General features: G+C 39.7%; 1 protein-coding gene across 1 annotated transcript; it reads left to right on the forward strand.

Moving 5' to 3' along the window:
• Positions 1 to 3,479: 3,479 nt before the first annotated feature.
• On the forward strand, positions 3,480 to 19,762 carry LOC311517153 (phthioceranic/hydroxyphthioceranic acid synthase-like; the record flags this gene model as incomplete). The annotated part of the gene is made up of 6 exons (XM_084621725.1): positions 3,480 to 3,537; positions 7,054 to 7,207; positions 11,572 to 11,732; positions 12,836 to 13,039; positions 13,710 to 13,891; positions 14,186 to 19,762. 6 exons carry the CDS (start codon positions 3,480 to 3,482, stop codon positions 19,760 to 19,762), a joined length of 6,336 nt encoding a protein of 2,111 aa, XP_084477851.1.
• Between the last annotated feature and the right edge of the window lie 208 nt (positions 19,763 to 19,970).

Consider the following 19,970-nt stretch of genomic DNA (forward strand, 5'->3'; position numbering starts at 1 on the left):
AAATAAAAATCATAGAAGCATATTGCTTTTTCATAGATGACTCCAACCGCTATGATGGGAAAAAAACAATATTTTCTTGTTATTGATCCATTCTCTAAATGGGTGGAAGCATGTCTCCTTAAGGCAAATGCTGCTTTAGCCACGACAAAAATCTTGGTGGAACTTGTCTTCTTTCATTGGAAACTCCCCACCAGGGTAGAGTCAGATAGAGGAACACATTTTACGGGGAAAATATTCCAAAAATGTTTACAATTGTTGGGAGTGCAGCAAATTTGCACATTTCATATAGATCTCAATCATCAGGGATGGTAGAATGAATAAATTGCACCATCAAACTAATGCTGCGGAAACTGGTAGATGCCAATGGATACAATTTGGATACCCTGATTCCACTCATTTGAATGACACTTGGGCAACTCCAGCTGCCTCCACAGACCATACACCCGTTGAAGTGATGACTGGGCAAACCATGTGAATGCCGGAGCATCTTTTGTGGCATATCAGTGGCACCCAGGTAGAGGAAGTCAAATTGGATACCTATCTGCAAGCATTACCAAAACATTTGAATCAGATTCACTTGCAGATAGCTATTAAATAGGGAAAATCCAAACAGAAGGCAAAAAGAGAATACTTGGAAAAATTGGAGATCAGGTGATGCTCCTATCATATGCTGTACCAGAACACAATTTATGTAACCAATGAATAAACTCAGTTCCTCGGTATACAGAATCAGAATAACACACACAAACTCACAAAAGGCAAATAACATGATTAGCATGATAGAATTAAAGTTGTACCGTAAAAGAAATATTTCTCCACAGACAGAGGAACCGGAGACATTGACTACAAAAGAGGAAGTAGAGGATCAGAGAGAGCCAGTCCAGTAGCAGGAAAAGAAAAAAATACGTTTTAAGAATATTGATGTCTTAATACTGCACTTCATACTGAACAACAGACTGGTTCCAATACAACAAAAAACAAGACTAGTCAAGGAAAATCAGGATTTTATGTTGGGATTGAACTCCTGCTTGCCTATTTCTCAGGATGCAATTATAACAGCGATCTGGACGCAAGAACGAATAAAACCAGATCAAGGACTGAAAGATCAACGCTTTTCAACTGAGATTTTCTTCTAATGGAATTATCAACCAGCACAAGGACAATTTATAAAAAAGACTTGGGATAAAACATTGTTTTCCATGTGGACTAATAGTACAATTTTGAAAATACATAAAGTACAGAAAAACGAGGAGTCCGGTGGCACAGAGTACAGAGTCATATGTCAAGTCTGTATAAATTGGGCAATGAAGGATAAGTGAAAGTTTGTATTGTGAAAGTATTTTCCATTGGAAGAAAGTATGTGCATTATTTAAAAATAATAAAATAAAATTAGTTGGTCAAATATTTCTTCCAACCACTCATAACAAATTTTATCAAAAGATGAAAATAGTAATATGTAAGAAACTTGTTCTTAAATATAACGTAAAAGCAAATAAGCAAACACCTTTTGTGTATTGAAAAAAAAGAGAAGTTGTAGAATTATAGAAGTATAAAATTGATCAGTAGTTAGAAGGGATAATTATGTATTAGGTATCTAAGTAAGTAGGACTGAAACACAAGGCTTGTAGACTGAGGTCTGCAAGATTTTAGCTGAGCTATTTTAGGCCTTGGAGATAAGAAATGCGACATAAGTAAGATTATGGGAAAAGATGTACCAATGGGTGATATTGTGGCACAATTATCAGTAAGGTTAATTTTTTGGTTGCATAATACCCAGTAGTCACATTTTTCTAATACATGCCCTAACCACAGGGTGCAGGGTGTATGTAAATACTGATGACATATAGTCAGGATCACATTATAAAAAGGGGTGCCCAGAGCAGGAAAATTGAGCTTCTTATGGGAAACTCCAACAGCAACCATCCCTCTACTGATGATCAATACAGAAGAGACCCATCAGACCCTAACACTATCTAGGAGGATGTGAGTATAACTATATTTGTAACTTGTGTGTAGGTCTTTATAGCCACCAGAGCTGAATGCACGGTGGTGTAACATCACATCACAAAATTCACTTTAAATAAAATAAAAAGTTATGTCTTTAAATAATATCTGAGATTTATTGAGATAAAGGGCAGACACCTTCGATCCATTACTTTGAAAACAGTTGTGCTTAGCTGATTTGTTAAGTTCAGAGCACTTTGAGGGTTAGTTTAATGTGAGGATAATATCTCCTATTTAGGACACTAATTACTGCAAAAGCATCATTTGATAATATGTGGACTTTATTATGTATTTTAGCAATCTGATATTTTAGTCACTGTAAAACATGAATTAATCCATATTTACCAGTGTAAGAACATTCCACTTATAGAAAATGGTTGGAACTTCAGTCAAGGTCACTCCCTATTCCAGTTATTCATTTGGTTTCTTCTTCCTTAAAGTGTGTTAACATTTCTTTACCCCATTTTACTGAGGTTAGTTGAATTTGAAACGTCTCAGATGACTATATAAAGGCTTTCAACAAAATCAGCATTTAACACCATTCAGGAGAAATGAAACAAGTTAAAAACAACATATCTCATTTAAGAGAGAAGAATGCTATTTAATTTGAAATATGTTATGTTTAATTGTGACTGTTATTTTTCCGTTGGAATTGTTTATACACTACATAGGTTCTAGTTTAACAACAACAATCAGTGATAAGTATCTTTGTGTTAGTGTCTATACTAGGATTTCCAGCTTTAGGTTAAAAATGATATAACTCAACTGGATCAAAAAATTGAAGCCAGATTTTTATAGAATATTCTATAAACCAAAACCAACAAAACATTTACCATTTTTGTGATTGTAAAGTCTCTCTCTGTTTCCTGAGAGAGCATGCCCAGGCTTCATAAGGGGGCAATTATTGAAAGAATATGAAGAAAACAATATTTAAGACACAAATAAAGACAGATTTTTACTTCTGGAGGGCCACATTCTGACCCCCTTCCTCAAGGGTAGCACCTTACACAACAGTAGCAATGTGACTATTTGTGGGGCTACTCAGCATGAGTGAGTGTATTAAGTTAATTTTTAAACTTTTAAACATAAGAAAAAAGGAAACATCGGAAACTAACTATAAACAACCTACAGGGACCTAAAACAGCAGAGTCTGATCTCAGTTACACCAGTGTCAATTTGAAATAATTCCACTGTAGACAGTGAGGTTTCTCTGGCTCTACACTGGTGTAATTCAGTTGCAAAAAAGTCTACTATCAGACAGACGGGGATAGTAGCAATCTGGTCACCATTTGGGGGTATGAATCCCACACAGCCCACACAGAATGCTCGAGATTAATCAAGCTTTGGCTGGATGTGTGTGATTATGGCAAGTTCAGCTTCTGCAAGAATATTTATTTAATGAGAGAAATATACTTTCATTTGAATCATGTGACATCTAAAAGTATATTTTGCAGTTTAAGAATAGATTTGAAAAAATGACAGCGACTGGAGATGAAATTGCCATTGTGGGAATAGGATGCAATTTTCCTGGAGGTAAGTTTTGAATAAATACAAATCACAATACTGATAGAGTATTGAAGAGTGCTATCATTCAATCCCCTCTTTGTTTTACTATGTGATAAGATATCTACAGTAAGTTTGCACTACTGTGCAATATGTAGTAATATATGGAAGGGATGGCATTATTAGTAGGTTCAAACTACAAAATGAGGATCTGGGTTTAGATTTGGAACACTCCCTGATGTTTTAAGTTCAGAGAAGACATTTAGAAGTTAATACTGTAAGTCTCACTGCTCCAGGAAGTAGTGTGACTGACTGTGTTACTTCCTGTTTATGACAAATAAAAGGCTTGATCCTAAGCCCATTGAAGTTACCAGGAATTCTCCCATTGACTATATTGGCTTTGATTAGGCCCAAAGCATTAACCTCTGTGAGTACACATTCCTCTCTGTTCTCCTGGCTTCTACCTCCATCACAGCAGGATGGGACCCAATCTCTACTAATTGTTTCTTCGCACCGGTAAACATGAGGCAGATTTTCATTGCTTTGATATTTAGAGCAAACCTAACCCAAAATGTTATTTAAGAACACCTTGTAAAACTCATGAGTTTTTTAACATGACTGTCAAGAGTTCAGTTCAGAGCTCTGTGTAGCTTGAAAGCTTGGCTCTTTCACCACTGGAAGTTGGTCCAATAAAATATATCTCACCCACCTTATCTCTCTGATATCCTGGGACCAACACAGTTAAAACACTGCAAAGAACTGTTCACCTGGACTAAAAAGTGGGGTCATTTGTAGGCTACAGGCCATATTGAGACCCGGGGTAAGCAGGTTCAACCCACTGAGATCCATGCTTTATCCTGAGTCTGCATTTTCCTGTAAGCTGCTAACTGAAAAGAATGTGGTGGTGTTATTCTGTAGCTATTAGAGGAACAGAAATACTCCTGAAAATCTGAGATCTGTGGGGATTACTGACAAGGTCATGCAGCAACCAAGAAGTATGTGTCAGCTTTCAGATAACGTGGTTGTTTTATTACATATTATCAGGGTTTGACATTATTCTTTCTCTCATACACAAACTGTTCTGGCAACTTGAGGTATGGCAGAACTTTATAAACTATACTAGATTTATGGAGTACTTGAGAGCACTAGAAGGCTGGTATCTTAATCTAGGTGGATTTGTCACTACAGGAGAATGAGACATACACACTTTGCCAGTGGGTTTCACAGCTATTTGTGATACAGCAAAGTAATGTTGAGACTCAGGAGTAATAGGTTCAAATCCAGTTTCTTTAGGGAAATGTTCTCTAGTGGTTATGGATCCTTCTGCCCCTCTTCCCGTCCCATTCCCATCCCCCACTCCCAGTTTGTGCACCTGTCTCCTCCCCCTCTGCTATCCCTTGGCTCCTGCATGTCCATCCCCCGCCCCATACAGATTCTTCCGCTTCTTTCCTCTCACTTCTATACTCTCATCCCTGGCTCCTGCACCCCCCCTTTGTTCTTTTCTCCCTCATCTTCTGACCCCCTGCCACTGCTCCTGCCCCTGTCCCCCCACTCCTAGCTCTTAACTGCCTTCCTTCCCTGCCCTCCATCTCTTCCACCCCACTTCCCATTCCTCTGCATTCAAGTCAGGCTGTTTTCTCTTTCTCCTTGCTGCCTGGCCACCAGAAGTGGGAGCATTGAGCACAGAAGAAAGACAATCTCTTTACAGGTCTGCAGCAGCCAGAAGCAGCAATTGCAGGGGAAGTTCTGCTCATTCTTGCATCTCAGGATTGGAGCATGCTCAGTCACTTGGCAGGGATAGCGCATATGCCAGGGTGGCCAAACTGTGGCTCGCGAGCCACATGCAGCTCTTTTATAGTTAAAGTACGGCTCGCGGAGCCCCCCCACATTCTTCACCTAGCAGACTGGGGTGGGGGAGGCACTCGAGACCTCTGCCTTGCAACAGGGTGGTGGGATAGGGGCTTCTGTCCAGAGGGGAGGGGGGCCTTGAGACTTCAACCCCGTGGGGTGCTCCTGCCAGGCTCAGGGCTTCAGCAGGAATGGGGCTGCGGCCCCGAGCCCTGGCAGGTGACTCCTGCAGGGCAGAAGCCCCGAGCCCTGGCAGGCACACCTGGCTCTTGAACTTCTGAAGATTGTTGTATGTGGCTCGGAGGGTCAGTACATTTGGCCACCCCTGGCATATGCAGGAGGTGGAACATGCTCATGTGTAAATGGAATCTTCAGAGAATTTAGTTGCCAAATTCTAACAAACCCCTACTGAGCATGTGCAAACTGAGATTTTTCAGAAGGTTATACTTTGGCCAAGTTTGGGGCAAATTTTCACGGGGATGGGAAAAGGCACATACCTGTCTCCAGAGTGACCATGGTGTCTAATTTCAAGTCCTTTCTCCAAAGCATTGAGGTTCAAGAGCTTCTCAATTAAATGATTATAAGATTTTACATGATTGTTATTTGTATTATTGTAGCGCCTAGGAGCCCAGTCATGGACCAGGATCCCATTGTGCTAGGCACTGTACAAACACAGAATAACAAGGCAGTCCCTGCCCCAAGGAGGCTACAATCTAAGTATAAGACAAGAAACAACAGATGGATACAGACAGACGGGGGAGTAAAAGGAAACAGTGAGAAATATTGATCAGGATGATAGGTTGTGGTCTTAGTACACCAGCAGCCTAAGCGACAAAACATGGGCAAAGTTATAAATAACTGACAATAGAGGCTTACAGTGGGAAGTGTCACTAGAGGAGTCACTACCTGTGCAGCCTATCGTTTTATTAGCCCTCAAGAGATGGAAAGCACCGTGCAGTCAGTGAAAAGACAACTAAACCCTTTACAGATCATCTCTGTGCAACTGCAGCTCTATTTCTGGGAAGATAAAACTTGACCTCTACCCCCAATAAAACACCAAGGACCTATATTTCTAGAAACAAACCAGACAGTGTAACCTAGTGTATGAACGTGAAATTTGCCTTTGAAAAGAACAAAGACTGTACATTACAACGAACAGTAACAGGCCACATCACAACAGTTTTACATCTGTGTAAATGCCATTGACTTCAGTGAAGTTAACTTATGTCAACACAACAGTGGACAGGATTACACATACCATGATGCAGGAAAGCAGGTAGTTTGTGCACACTGATAAATATTGAATTGTGATCGGTATATATTGTATATGCTTCATTGCAGACGTGAATGTCTCTGATGCCATTAATAGCTAGGAAAATAGCTAGGTCATTAATAGCTATGAAAAAATCCCAACGCTTCTCAAAATGGAGACAACAGGATTTTGTGGGGTTTGCTTTTTTGTTTTGTTATTTTGTAAATACTCGGCATGCAAGAAGTAACAGAAACACCGTTTATTTGCAGAACTTTAAATTCCTTGTCACTGCGGAATTTACATTTCCTTATCTCCAGTCATTTTTAAAAAAAAGACGATATAAAATTTTACTTTTACAAGGTAGATCTAGGAGGGTTTCTATGTTGGTATGTGCTGTTGAGGGGGAAAAACATTTAATCTAGTTTTAAAAAATATTGATGCAACAGGAGAAGGAATTGAAAATTTCTGGAAAGTACTGGTGGAGGGCAGAAACTGTACCGTAGAAATAACCCCAGAAAGATTCAATACCAGAGAATGGTATGATCCAGATGATAACAAACCAGGAAAAATATGCACGACGCGAGCTGCACTTCTTGATGGGTAAGCCTGTTTCCATGCTCCTAAACCATTAGTCAAATTTCTTACATTAGATGTTAAAATGTAATCCTGTTCCCAGTGAAGTGATTAGCATTGGCTTGAAAAGAGCTACCAAAATGTACACCATCTGAGAATCTGGCCCCTTGTTCATAAGATGAGCTGGTTGAAACTCAGAATTTCCATTCCACAGGAAATGCTGACATTTCAAAAAGTCTGAAATTCTGAAATTTTCTGTTTTGGAAAAATCAAACTGTTTCCATTCATGTTTTTTCTAAAAAAACAGGGCAGTGGAGCTTGACTCTATGGGACACCCTAGGAATCCTCTGCCCGGGTTCCATTGGAACTTCATTGGTACCAAACTGTCTCTGCAGATCATTTTGATTTTCACAAATCAGCGATTTCTGACTAAAAAAAAGTTTCACTGGAACTTTTCGAACCACTTTTATTGTGAAACCTGACAGTGCTATATTGATAGCTAATTTTTATATAGTTATATATTATTATTATTTATAAATGTGAATAATAATCTTATTTCTCTAGGTTAGTGGTATAACATTTTAAAAAATATTTTTCTCTTAATATTTTTTTCTTCCATTATTTATTTCAATTCTTTATATAGTTGGTTTTTTAGTGAATCCCTCTGGCTATTTGGTAAATATACTGTTGTAAAGATAAATATTTTTGGAGATAGTGCTTAACATAGATAGAAGAACAACATAAGAACAGCCAGGCTGGGTCAGACCAATGATTCATCTAGCCCAGTATCCTGTCTTCTGACAGTGACTGGTGCCAGATGCTTCAGAGGGAATGAACAGAACAGGGCAAATTTGAGTGACCCATCCCCTGTCGTCCTGTCCCAGCTTCTAGGAGTCGGAGGACTAGGAACACCAAGACAATCTTCACTAATAGCCTTTGATGGACCATGAACTTATTTAATTCTTTTTTCAACCCAGTTATAATCTTCACCTTCAACTACGCCCCGGGCAATGAGTTCCATAAGTTAACTGTGCATTGTGTGAAGAAGTACTTCCTTATGTTTCTTTTAAACCTTCTGCCTATTCATTTCATTGGGTTATCCCTGGTTCTTGTGTTATGTGAATGAGTAAACAATGCTTCCTTATTCACTTTCTCCACACAATTCAAGATTTTATAGATCACTATCATATTCCTCCTTAGTCATCCCTTTTCTAAGACGAACATTCCCTAGAGTGACCAGATGTTCGGGACTGTCCTGATATTTAGTTGTTTGTCCCATGTCCCGACCAATGTATGGTCGGGACGCCATTTGTCCTGATATTTTGCTTCAGTGGCACTCCAGCTTTTTTTTTTGCTTGGGGCGGCAAAAATCCTAGAGCTGGCCCTGGGGGTGGGGTGGGTGAGCCTGTGGCTGCCCCCCCATGTGTCCCAATATTTTGTTCTTGTCATCTGGTCACCCTAACATTCCTAGTCTTTTTAGTCTCTCCTCATATAGAAGCTGGTCCATGCCCCTAATCATTTTTGTTGCCCCCTCAGTACTTTTCCAGTTCTAATATATATTTTTTTGAGATGGGTCGACCAGAACTGCACACAGTATTCAAGTTGTGGGCATACCATGGGTTTATATAGTGGCATTACGATATTTCTTGTCAATATTTTTCCCTTTCCTAATGGATCCTAACATTCTGTTAGGTTTTTTTACTGCTGCTGCACATTGAGTGGATGTTTTCAGAGAACTATTCATGATACCTCCAAGATCTTTCTTGAGTGGTAACAGCTACTTTAGATCCCACCTTTTTGTATGTATAGTTGGGATTCGGTGTTCTAATGTGCATTACTTTGCACTAGTCAACATTGAATTTCACCTGCCATTTTGTTGCCCAGTCGCCCAGTTTTGTGAGACCCCTTTGTAATTCTTCAGACAGCTTTGTACTCAAGTATCTTGAGTAATTTTGTATTGTCTGCAAACTTTGCCACCTCACTATTTATCCCCTTTTACAGCTCATTTATGAATATATTGAACAGCACGGTTCCTAGTACATATCCTCGGAATCCCTGCTATTAACCTCTCTCCACTGTGAAAACTGACCCGTTAGTCTTACTCTTTGTTTCCAATCGTTTAACAAATTACTGATACATGAGAGGACCTTCCTTCTTATCTCATGACTGCTTACTTTGCTTAAGAGCCTTTGGTGTGACATCTTGTCAAAGGGTTTCTGGCTCATCCTTGTCCACTTCCTACTAAACTCCCTCAAAGAATTATAATAAATTGATGAGGCATGATTTCCCTTTACAAAAGCCATGCTCAATCTTTCCCAACATACCTTGTTCATCTATGTGTCTCATGATTTTGTCCTTTTCTATAGTTTCAACCAATTTGCCTGATCCTGAAGTTAAGCTTACTGGCCTTTCATTTCCAGGATCACTTCTAGAGCCTTTTTTAAAAAATCAGCATTCTGTTTCCTGTCCTCCAGTCATCTGGTACAGAAGCTTGTTTAAGTGATAGGTTACATACCACAGTTAGTAGTTCTGCAATTTCATATCTGGGTTCTTTCAGAACTCCTGGGTGAATACCATCTGGTCCTGGTGATGTATTACTTTCTAATTTATCAGTTTGTTCCAAACCCTCCTCTTCTGACACCTCAATCTGGTACAATTCCTCAGATTTGTCACTTAAAAAGAATGACTCAGGTGTGGGAATCTCCCTCAAATCCTCTGCCGTGAAGACCAATGCAAAGAATTCATTTAACTTCTCCACAATGGTCTAGTCTTACTTTAATGCTCCGTTAGCACCTCAATCATCCTGTGGCCCCACTGATTGTTTTGGAGGCTTCCTGCTTCTGATGTACTTAAAAATTTTTTTGCTGTTAGTTTTTGTGTCTTTTGCTAGTTGCTCTTCAAATTCTTTTTTGGCCTCCCTCATTATACTTTTACTTGACTTGCCAGAGTTTATGCTCCTTTCTGTTTTCCTCAGTAAGATTTGACTTCCCCTTTTTAAAAGATATCATTTTTCTTCTAACCACCTCTTTTTGTCATGGTGGCATTTTTTTGGTCCTCTTACTTTTCTAAAATTTTGGATATACATTTAGTGTGGACCTTTATTATGGTGTTTGCAGGCGTTTCATTCTTATGACAAAAAGAAAAGGAGTACTTGTGGCACCTTAGAGACTAACAAATTTATTTGAGCATAAGCTTTCATGAGCTACAGCTCACATCATGCAATGAAGTGCGCAGTAGCTCACGAAAGCTTATGCTCAAATAAATTTGTTCGTCTCTAAGGTGCCACAAGTACTCCTTTTCTTTTTGTGGATACAGACTAACACAGCTGCTACTCTGAAACCTATTCTTATGACCGTTTCTTTTAATTTCTCTTTAACTAGCTTCCTTTGTAATTTTCCCTGCTACAAGGATATTACATTTAATTACATTATGGTCACATTTGTACTTTGTACATTTGTAGCTTAACTGGCATGCTAGTTTCTGATGTGAAATTTTCCTGGAGGGATACAGAGGTTTGGCTTGTCATTTAATCACAATTGACTATGCAACACAATAAACTCTCTCATAGTGCATGCTGCAAATATCATAGAATCATAAAAATGTAAGGCTGGAAGGGACCTTGAGAAATCATCAAGTCCCGTCCCCGGCACTGAGGCAGGACCGAGTAAACCTATATCATTCATGATAGGTATTTGTCTAACCTGTTCTTAATAACCTCGGTAATGGGGGTTTCACAACCTCCATTGGAACCCTATTCCAGAGTTTAACTATGTTTAGAGTTAGAAAGTTGGCAAGTAAAGCAGGGCAATTACTTCATGTGTGATGCATACTCATGTTAATACACCGTAAAATGATATTCGCTTTTTTCACAACTGCTTCACATTGTTGACTCATATTAAATTTGTGATCCACGATAATTCCCAGATGCTTTTCAGCAGTACTACCATCTAGTCAGTTATTCCCCATTTTGTAGTTGTACATTTGTTTTTTTTTCCTAAGTGCAGGACTTTGCACTTGCCTTTACTGAATTTAATCTTGTTCATTTCAGACCCATCCTATAATTTATCAAGGTGTTTTGAATTCTAATCCTGTCCTTCAGAGTGCTTACAGCTCCTCCCAGCTTGGTGTCATCCACAAATTTCATAAGCATACTTGCCACTTCATTATGCAAATCATTAATGAAAATATTGAATAGTACCGGACCCAGCACTGACCTACATGGGACCCCACTAGATATGTTGTCCCAGTTTGATAGCAAACCATTGCTAACTACTCTTGGATTACACTCTTTCAACCAGTTATTCACCCACCTTATAGTAATTTCACCTAGACCACATTTCCCTAGCTTCCTTATAAGAATCTCATGCCATTTCCTGATTTGTATGTCTTAGATTTAACACATTTGACAACAAGCTGTTTGGAATTAATGATCTGGAAGCTGAGCGCATGGATCCTCAACAAAAGTTACTCCTGGAATGCACGTACAGAGCACTGGAGGATGCAGGAGTCACGATGGAACATGCCAGTGGCAGCAAAACAGGGGTTTTTGTTGGTAAGCTAGCAGGCTAGTGGTGAACCAATTCATAAATTTAGCATCTTGGAAAATAGTACACATTTTCGTATACTTTACATAGTTATCTAACTTTATTCATCTAATGATGGAATATCTAAAGCTACCATGCTCTGAACAATGCTGAATGGTGTATGTTATGTACAGTTCACATTGTCTAATGAATTAATTGTATTGTTCATTGTTACATAAATGATACCCTAAGTCTAAATCACAAACAGCACTGCCTGGCTCAGGAGGGGGTGGACAGTGTGCTCTCCGGATGGAGGTAGCGCTGTGGATGCTTCCCTTGCACTCCTGACGACTCTGGCAGCCTTTGTGCCTCCAGCTCCTGGTGCTCCAGCTGGACTGGTCCAGCTCCTCCCACTGCAGGGCTGCATGCCCACAGATTCAGTAACACGGCCCCTTTCCCCTCACCTGTCTGCTCACAGGAAGTCTATTGGGAGTGCAGCTCCTCCTCTTGCCTCACTCAACCCAATGTCTCATAAGCCAGCTAAGCCCTGCATGGCCACATGGGATGGAGATGGTTCTTATATGGCCTCACTGCCCTGCTCAGCTGCAGAGGGCTGTGTCAATATCGAGCACTAAGGCCTGGGCTACCCAAGCAAGTTGTGCTGGTTTCACTAAAGGTGTGATTTTAAAACCCATTCAGTTAAAATAGTGCAAAAGGTTCCATGGACTCTGTTTTAGTTTTAACCCAGGCTCATTTTGGTTTAGTTTAGGTTAATTAGGAATCTGTTTAAGTTAAATCAAAATAGGGGTTTGTCCCAGTTTAACTGAATCAATTTAGAATCACACCTTTAGTTAGACCTGTGCAACTTTCTCTTGCAGACAAGGCCTTCATGTCATTTAATACCTTTAGACAAATTTCAAGTGTCAAATATGTAGATAAGGAGTGAAATCCTGGCCCCACTGAAGTCAATGGGAGTTTTGCCATTGACTTCAATACAGCCAGGATTTCACTCTAGGTGCTGATGTTGGGTGGCACAGGATAAAACTAGGAGAGCAAAGAACACCACTAGGTTTGGATCTGATCATCTATTTTAATCCCTCATGTTAACATGAAACATCTGCTGTTTTTACAGGTCTTATGAATCGAGACTATGAGATCATAACAAGCAGAGCAGTAACTGAAATAAATCATTATGATGGAACTGGGGTAGCAGTAAGCATAGCTGCTAACAGGATTTCATACACTTTTAATCTGACTGGACCATCACTTTCCATCGATACTGCATGCTCATCGTTTCTTTTTGCTTTGCATTATGCTTCACAAGCAGTTAAACAAGGTACTGGGACGAAAAGTAAATAAGCAAATCAATGAGGGTTGATACTGTAGTTAAGTTACTAAGGTATATATGTGCAGTGTCTCACTGGAATTTGACTAATGTCACAGCTGGTAAGGGCTAAAAGCATTTGTTTTTTACCGTTACCAAAAATGAACAAAATTAAAGTTTGCAGCCTCAGTTCCACCAGTATGGGTTACAGGGCTTTATACCAGCTGTGACAGGCAGCAGCAACTGTCAAACACTATCACTGATTTTTGGTACCCATAGAAGATGTAGGCCTTTGTTTTTCAGGGAGCTGCTAAATTGTTAGTGTCTGCCATTCTTCCAAATCACACTGTCATGATTCATGAAGGGGTGGATGTTTTTTGTTTTTATAAAAGACCAAGAGGTGTTTACTCTCTCAATGGCTCCTATTAATATGCTGCTGTCTACTCAGGCCCTTTCCAAACACTGAGAATTTTACCATCTGTTGGGTTTCAGGGCCTGAAAGTTTGAATATGTCTATGAACTTTCACTGGGTCAGTTCTGTTTTTATAATCTCTCTGCAAATTCTTTCATTTTATCACTAATGGGCAATGGTAGCGATTCGATATATTACTGCAGTGTATTAATGTAAATCTGTAGAGACGCACAGAAGGTGGAAAACAGTCAGACATTTATTTTACTACAGGAGATTGTGAAGCGGCTCTGTGTGGAGGAGTGAACTGCATTATAGATCCCCGCACCTTCGTATCTCTGAGTAAAGCAAAAATGATCTCTCCCGAGGGGATGAGTAAGCCCTTTACTAAAAAGGCAAATGGTTACGGAAGGGGAGAAGGCTGTGGTGTTCTTTTACTGAAGCCACTAAAAAAGGTAGGTTTATTTTCATAGAGCTTCCAAAAATGAGATTTCCAGGTAACCAGGACTGTGTAATTCCCATTCTAATATGTCCTCCTATAGGAGGACATATTCACAGCTTTAGATGCAACTCTTCGACTGTGAAGTTAATATCCAGGGGTAAAATATTTAGGCACTTATCCTAGTGTAAGAGAGAAGAGTACACTGAACAATAAAAGAAAATGTTCTGTCTGCTCTTGCTTTTGTGGTCTTCCTTACATTGTAAAAATTCCAAATGATCTCATACATTAATTCCTTCTTCTGAAACAGGCACTAGAAGACCACAACAGAATATGGGGAGTTATAAACATCAGTGCAGTAAATCAGAATGGCAGATCCGTGACTCCAATCACAAGACCATCTCAGACAGCACAGGAAAAGTTACTACGCAGCATTTATCTGACTCATGTTGACCCATCAGTTGTGCAGTATGTTGAAGCACATGGCACAGGAACTCCTGCTGGAGATCCTACAGAAGCAGAGAGCCTAGGTAGCATCATTGGTAATAACAGATCTCCTGAAATGCCTGTTCTAAAGATTGGTTCTGTTAAAGGGAATGTTGGCCATGCTGAATCAGCTGCTGGGGCAGCTGCATTAATTAAAGTTCTTTTAATGATGCACCATGAAACGATTGTTCCATCTTTGCACTACAGAGAGGATATTAGTAGCATAAATACAGAAAAATTAAATCTATCAATTCCAACGACTGTAGAGAAATGGGAAGAGTCGAGAGAATTTGGAAGAGTAGCTGGTGTCAACTGTTTTGGATTTGGGGGAACCAATGCCCATGTTGTTGTCAGACAGTTCAAGCAAACACAGGTTCTTCCCTCTTTTAAACGACCGATTGAATTATTTGTACTCTCTGCGGCTTCAAGCAAATCCCTCAACTTGACAATGGAAGACACAGCTGAGCAGTTAAACATAAGCACCTCAGTAACTCTCCCAAATCTGGCCTATACATCTGCCTGTAGAAGAAGCCATGTAAATTACAAGTACAGACAAGCATTTGTTACAAACTCTCTTCGACATTTACAGCAACAAGTTGCATTAGCAGCTAAAACAGAAATAACTCCATCAAAGATGACTCCACAACTAGTTTTTGTGTTTTGTGCTAATGGAGTAAATTTCAAAGGGATCTGCAAGACATTATGGAGTTCAGAGGCAGTATTCAGAGACAAATGTAAAGAAATAGAAATGTTATTTCAGCAGTATGTACCCATCAGCCTCCTGGAATTAACAGAAAGTGAATGTGAGGATTTCTCAAGGCCAGAAATTGCCCAGCCATTGCTTTTTACTCTCCAGGTTGCCTTAACTTCTCTTCTGAAACACTGGGGAATTAAGCCAGTGGCTGCTGTTGGCCATTCAGTTGGAGAAATTGCTGCTGCCCATTGTGGAGGGTTTCTGTCCCTTGAAGATGCCGTCAAAGTAATTTATCACAGGAGTAGGTTACAGGCGAAGGTTACTGGAGGCAGAATGTTGGTAGTTGGTAACATCCCTGTTCAAGAAGTATCAGAAGCCCTCAGCCCGTATTCTGGGAAGGTGTGCATTGCAGCTTTTAACAGCCCTTCTTCCTGTACCTTGTCTGGAGACGCAGACGCTGTGAGTGCCCTTCAGAAAAAACTAGCTCAACTGTTCAGCAAGAGAGACATATTTCTTCATGTTTTACATGTCCCAACTGCGTACCACAGCCACATGATGGATCCAATAGTAAAGGAGATGATGGAACATTTACAGCATTTGGAAAAACAGAAGCCGGAAATTGAAGTGATTTCAACACTGACTGGGAAGGCTGCTTCCGCAGATGATTTCACTACAGGCAAGTTCTGGGCCCGACATGCTCGAGATCCTGTTGCTTTCACACAGGCCATAGTGACTTCAGCTAGAGAAAAGGACAATGTTGTGTTTGTTGAAATAGGCCCTGAAAGAGCATTACAGAGGTATATAATGGAAACGCTAGGCAAACAAACTAGAGTTTTGTCCTCCTTGCAAACTGATAAAGAATATCAGACGCTTCTTACTCTTGCAGGGAATCTCTTTGAACTGGGATATAATCCTGACTGGCATCACTTTTGTGAAGGGTATCAAAGTATTCCAGCAGCGTTTCCCAGGTATCAGTTTGATCGTAAGAAGCTAATGGGCTATTTGGACATCCATCAACAAGCAAATCGAAGAGCTGTAAACTCAAATCATCCTTTGATTTACAGTTTGAACAACGACAACACTGAATTCAACTGCCCAGTGTCCCAGGCATTAGCACCCTATTTATATGAGCACAAGAACAATGGTGTTGCTTTAGTTCCAGGTGCATTTTTTGTAGAGCTCGCTTTGGCGTCTGTGATGAGTAGCTCGAGGCCGAAAGTGCCTTTAAGTACTTGTCAGATTAATATCAATTTTTTGGCACCATGTGTTTTAAACCAGAAGTCCCATGTTTTAAAGATAGAATTGGCATCACAAAAATCAGTGACAGATTTCAGAATACTGTCATCCTCAGTTGCAGTTTATGCATCAGGACAAATTACAAAGAAGTCTGAACCTGTGGTGGAAGAAAACAGCATCTCCTTTCAAGACATCTTTCAGAGGTGTAAATCAGTAGTTACAGCAGATGAGGTTTATGAAACACTGTCTCAGGTTGGATTTCAATATGGTTCCATGTTCAGACAGTTAAGGGATGTATTTTACTGTGAAGAGCTAAAAGAAGCTATAACCAGCATAAAGGTGAACAGAGAGACCAGAGAAGAGATGTCTGACTATTATATCCATCCAGTGCTGTTAGACTGTTTTCTACAGATGACAGCTGTCATGTCGACAAAAACTTTCCAAACCAGAGCAGGCTTTCCTTCTGGCATAGGCAGCCTTGTAGTTTTCAGACCTTTGGAGGAGGAAATGATGATATATTTGAAAACAAGCAAATCGACTAGGAACTACTTAGAGGTCTGTGGATGCTTTACAGATAAACGTGGCTCTGTTTTGGCAGAACTGAAACGTGTTGGGATCACTTTTATGAAGCCAACATCTCCAAGAGACAATGACTTGCTGTTTGAAAATAAGTGGAAAGAAATTTTTCCCGCTCAGACCATAAAAAGTTTAGGGGAAGCACCCAGAGTCATTGTGTTTGCTGACAAACTTGGAATAGCTCAGCAACTCAAAAAATACTTACACAATGAGTCGAGATATGTTATGTATGAAGATTGGGAGACATTGCTGGAAGCGAAGAGTTCAGAAATGACTGCACAGCATCAAATGAAAAGGGAGCTTGAAGACTACCAGGAAGTTTTGTTCATGTGGGGAATTCAGAAGTTAAATGACGAGTTCCCAAGCAAAGTGGTGGCACATTTAGCTAAATGTTGTGAGGCTTATCGCCAAATTATTGTGGCATTAAGAGAGAAAAAATCCAGTTGTTCAGTTAGAATAATCACGTACAGAACAACAGATAGAAATGTAGATCATCTTAACCCTGGATTTGCTTTGTGTGGCATGACGAGAACCTGCGTAATAGAAGTTTCAGGAATCACATTTCAGATGATTGATATCAGCTCTTTGAGTACACTGGACATCTCAGTCTTAGCAGATGTTATTGTAAAATATAAAGGACAGGATCATCCAGAAATCTGGATCAATCAAGGGAGAATTTACACTTCAGAAATCAGACGCACACCATTTAAAGATGTGGATTACAGTCAACCTTCAAAGTCTCCTCAGAACTCAGAGACGTTCACTTTATACACTACAGATCCTTACCAAGTGAAAGATTTATCTGCGGAAATAGCCAATAATACCATTACTCAGCTTGAAAATCACAGTGTTGAAGTTCAAATTGATAAAGTATGCATCCATTCAGAAGACTATTTTCCTGTTAGCGTTTCAAGCTGTAACTTTGGGAATACGTTGTATTGGAATTCATATACAATAGACAAACACAAGCTTTTCGCTTTGGACTTCAGTGGCACAGTAACTGCAGTAGGCAGTGAAGTGAAAAAAGTTAAGGTGGGAGATCAGGTGGCTTCATGTTATCCAGTTGTTGCATCATCAAGAGTCAAAGTTCCAGGGACAGTTTGTTTCAACATCAAGAAGTTTCCATGCTTTAGAAATGTATCTTGTGTGTCATACTTTATGGTAGCATGGGAAATTTTAAATCAAACATTACCAAAGGTGAAACACAGTGGGACTTTAGGTATTATTTCTACTGAACCACAGTCAGTTTTGTGCAACGTGCTTACTCTGACAGCCCGGGAATTGGGCTGGAGAACAGTACTTGCAACACCTACGTCTGATCAGTGGCAACGTGTAAATCAGTGCAAAGCCCTTGTTTATCTGCCTCCAGTAGATGGAATGTCTACTGAAGTTCTAGTCCGTCTTTCCCACCTCCAAGACCTTGTGATAGTACATGGTAATCAACGGTCTGAATGTTTTCGATACCTAGTTGGAAGTGATCAAGAAAATATCCGTGTTCATGTATTGAAACTTATCAGTATCTTTCAGAAAGCATCTCTGAAACGATCCCTAAGCGCTGTCCAGGGCTGGATTAAATCAATGCAAATGAAACAATTTCAAAACCTATCATATTCTGTTTTTCAGCAAACTGAGAACTTTGAAAGTACAAACACTGCAGCGACCTCCTATTTCACCTGCAGATCTATCCCACTTGCTGTGCTGAAGGGGGATGGGAAGACCAACAGGATTTCAGACATACCAGTATATGAAGCACAGAAGAAAATGTTTAAGCAGAATGCAGTTTACATAGTGGCAGGGGGACTTACTGGGCTTGGATTTGAAACTGTGAAATTTATAGCCCAGAACGGAGGGGGCTGTATTGCGATACTTTCAAGGAGCAATCCAAGCAGTGAGAAGCAAGAAGAAATCAAGGCTTTGCAAAATCAGTGTAAAGGGAACAGAATAGTCAGTTTGCAGTGTAATGTTATTTCTAGCTCACATGTTGAGAAAGCTATCAGTTCAATTGACACAATCTTTCCAAAGAGTCCAATCAAAGGTGTATTCCACAGTGCCGTGGTTTTGCATGATGGACATCTTGAAGCTCTGAACCTGTCTCACTTTGAGAAAGTGTTAAGTCCCAAAGTTGCAGGGGCAATAAATCTCCACCGAGCTACCAGAAGGCAGGAACTTGACTATTTTGTGTGTTACTCCTCCGTTACTTCATTTCTTGGAAATTCGACACAAGCAAACTATGCTGCTGCTAATTCTTTCCTGGATGTTTTCTGCCACTACAGGAGGAATTGTGGACTTTCAGGACAATCCATTAATTGGGGCGCCTTGAATCTTGGATTATTGCTAAATCAAAACAACATTCAAAATATTTTGGAATCCAAAGGCATAGATATTCTGCAGGTACATGAAATTTATGAATATCTAAAAAAAAGCTTAATTCTGAATAACCCTCAGCAAGCTGTAGTAAAATTAAATTTTGGAACGCTAAACAGTTCTGTTCTTTCTTGCTTTGCATCACTCAAAAGTCGGTTCCATACACTCATTTCAGAAGAACTGGGCAGTAAGCTTGAGCTATCTGAAAAAGGAACCCCTCAGACTTTATCTCCAGTCAATTCTGAAGATTATTTCACCTCACTGGTGAGTTGTCTCAGTAGTACAAATGCGAGTGATCTTACAATGAACACATCACTTGCATCACTGGGCATGGACTCTATGTTAGCCATGACATTACAGAATCGTATCTTTCATGAAACAAGGGTGGAAATACCCCTTGTGAAACTACTTGATCCTCACACAACTATGTCAAGTTTAGTACTACTTTTAGAAGAAAGTTCTAATGAAAGTGGGTCACTTGAGAAAACAACTCATGTAGCAGAAAGTATCGATGATGGAAACTGGTTATAGGAACCCATTTCATGTAGTAATTTGGAAACTTTGGAGTTACTAGGACCCTAGTGATATTTCAAAACAATCATCATACACTTTGGGTAGAATAAAGCTTTGAATGATAATAAGTTAGTTCTTTACCACCAAACCAGCTTAGTTTTGGTACTGCACTTTACTCATTGTATGTATCATACCTTCCGTATGTAGCACACATTTTTTGTTAACT

Source organism: Lepidochelys olivacea (genome assembly GCF_965140295.1).
Source record: "Lepidochelys olivacea isolate rLepOli2 genome assembly, chromosome: 2".
In the NCBI taxonomy this organism is placed as follows: Eukaryota; Metazoa; Chordata; order Testudines; family Cheloniidae; genus Lepidochelys; species Lepidochelys olivacea.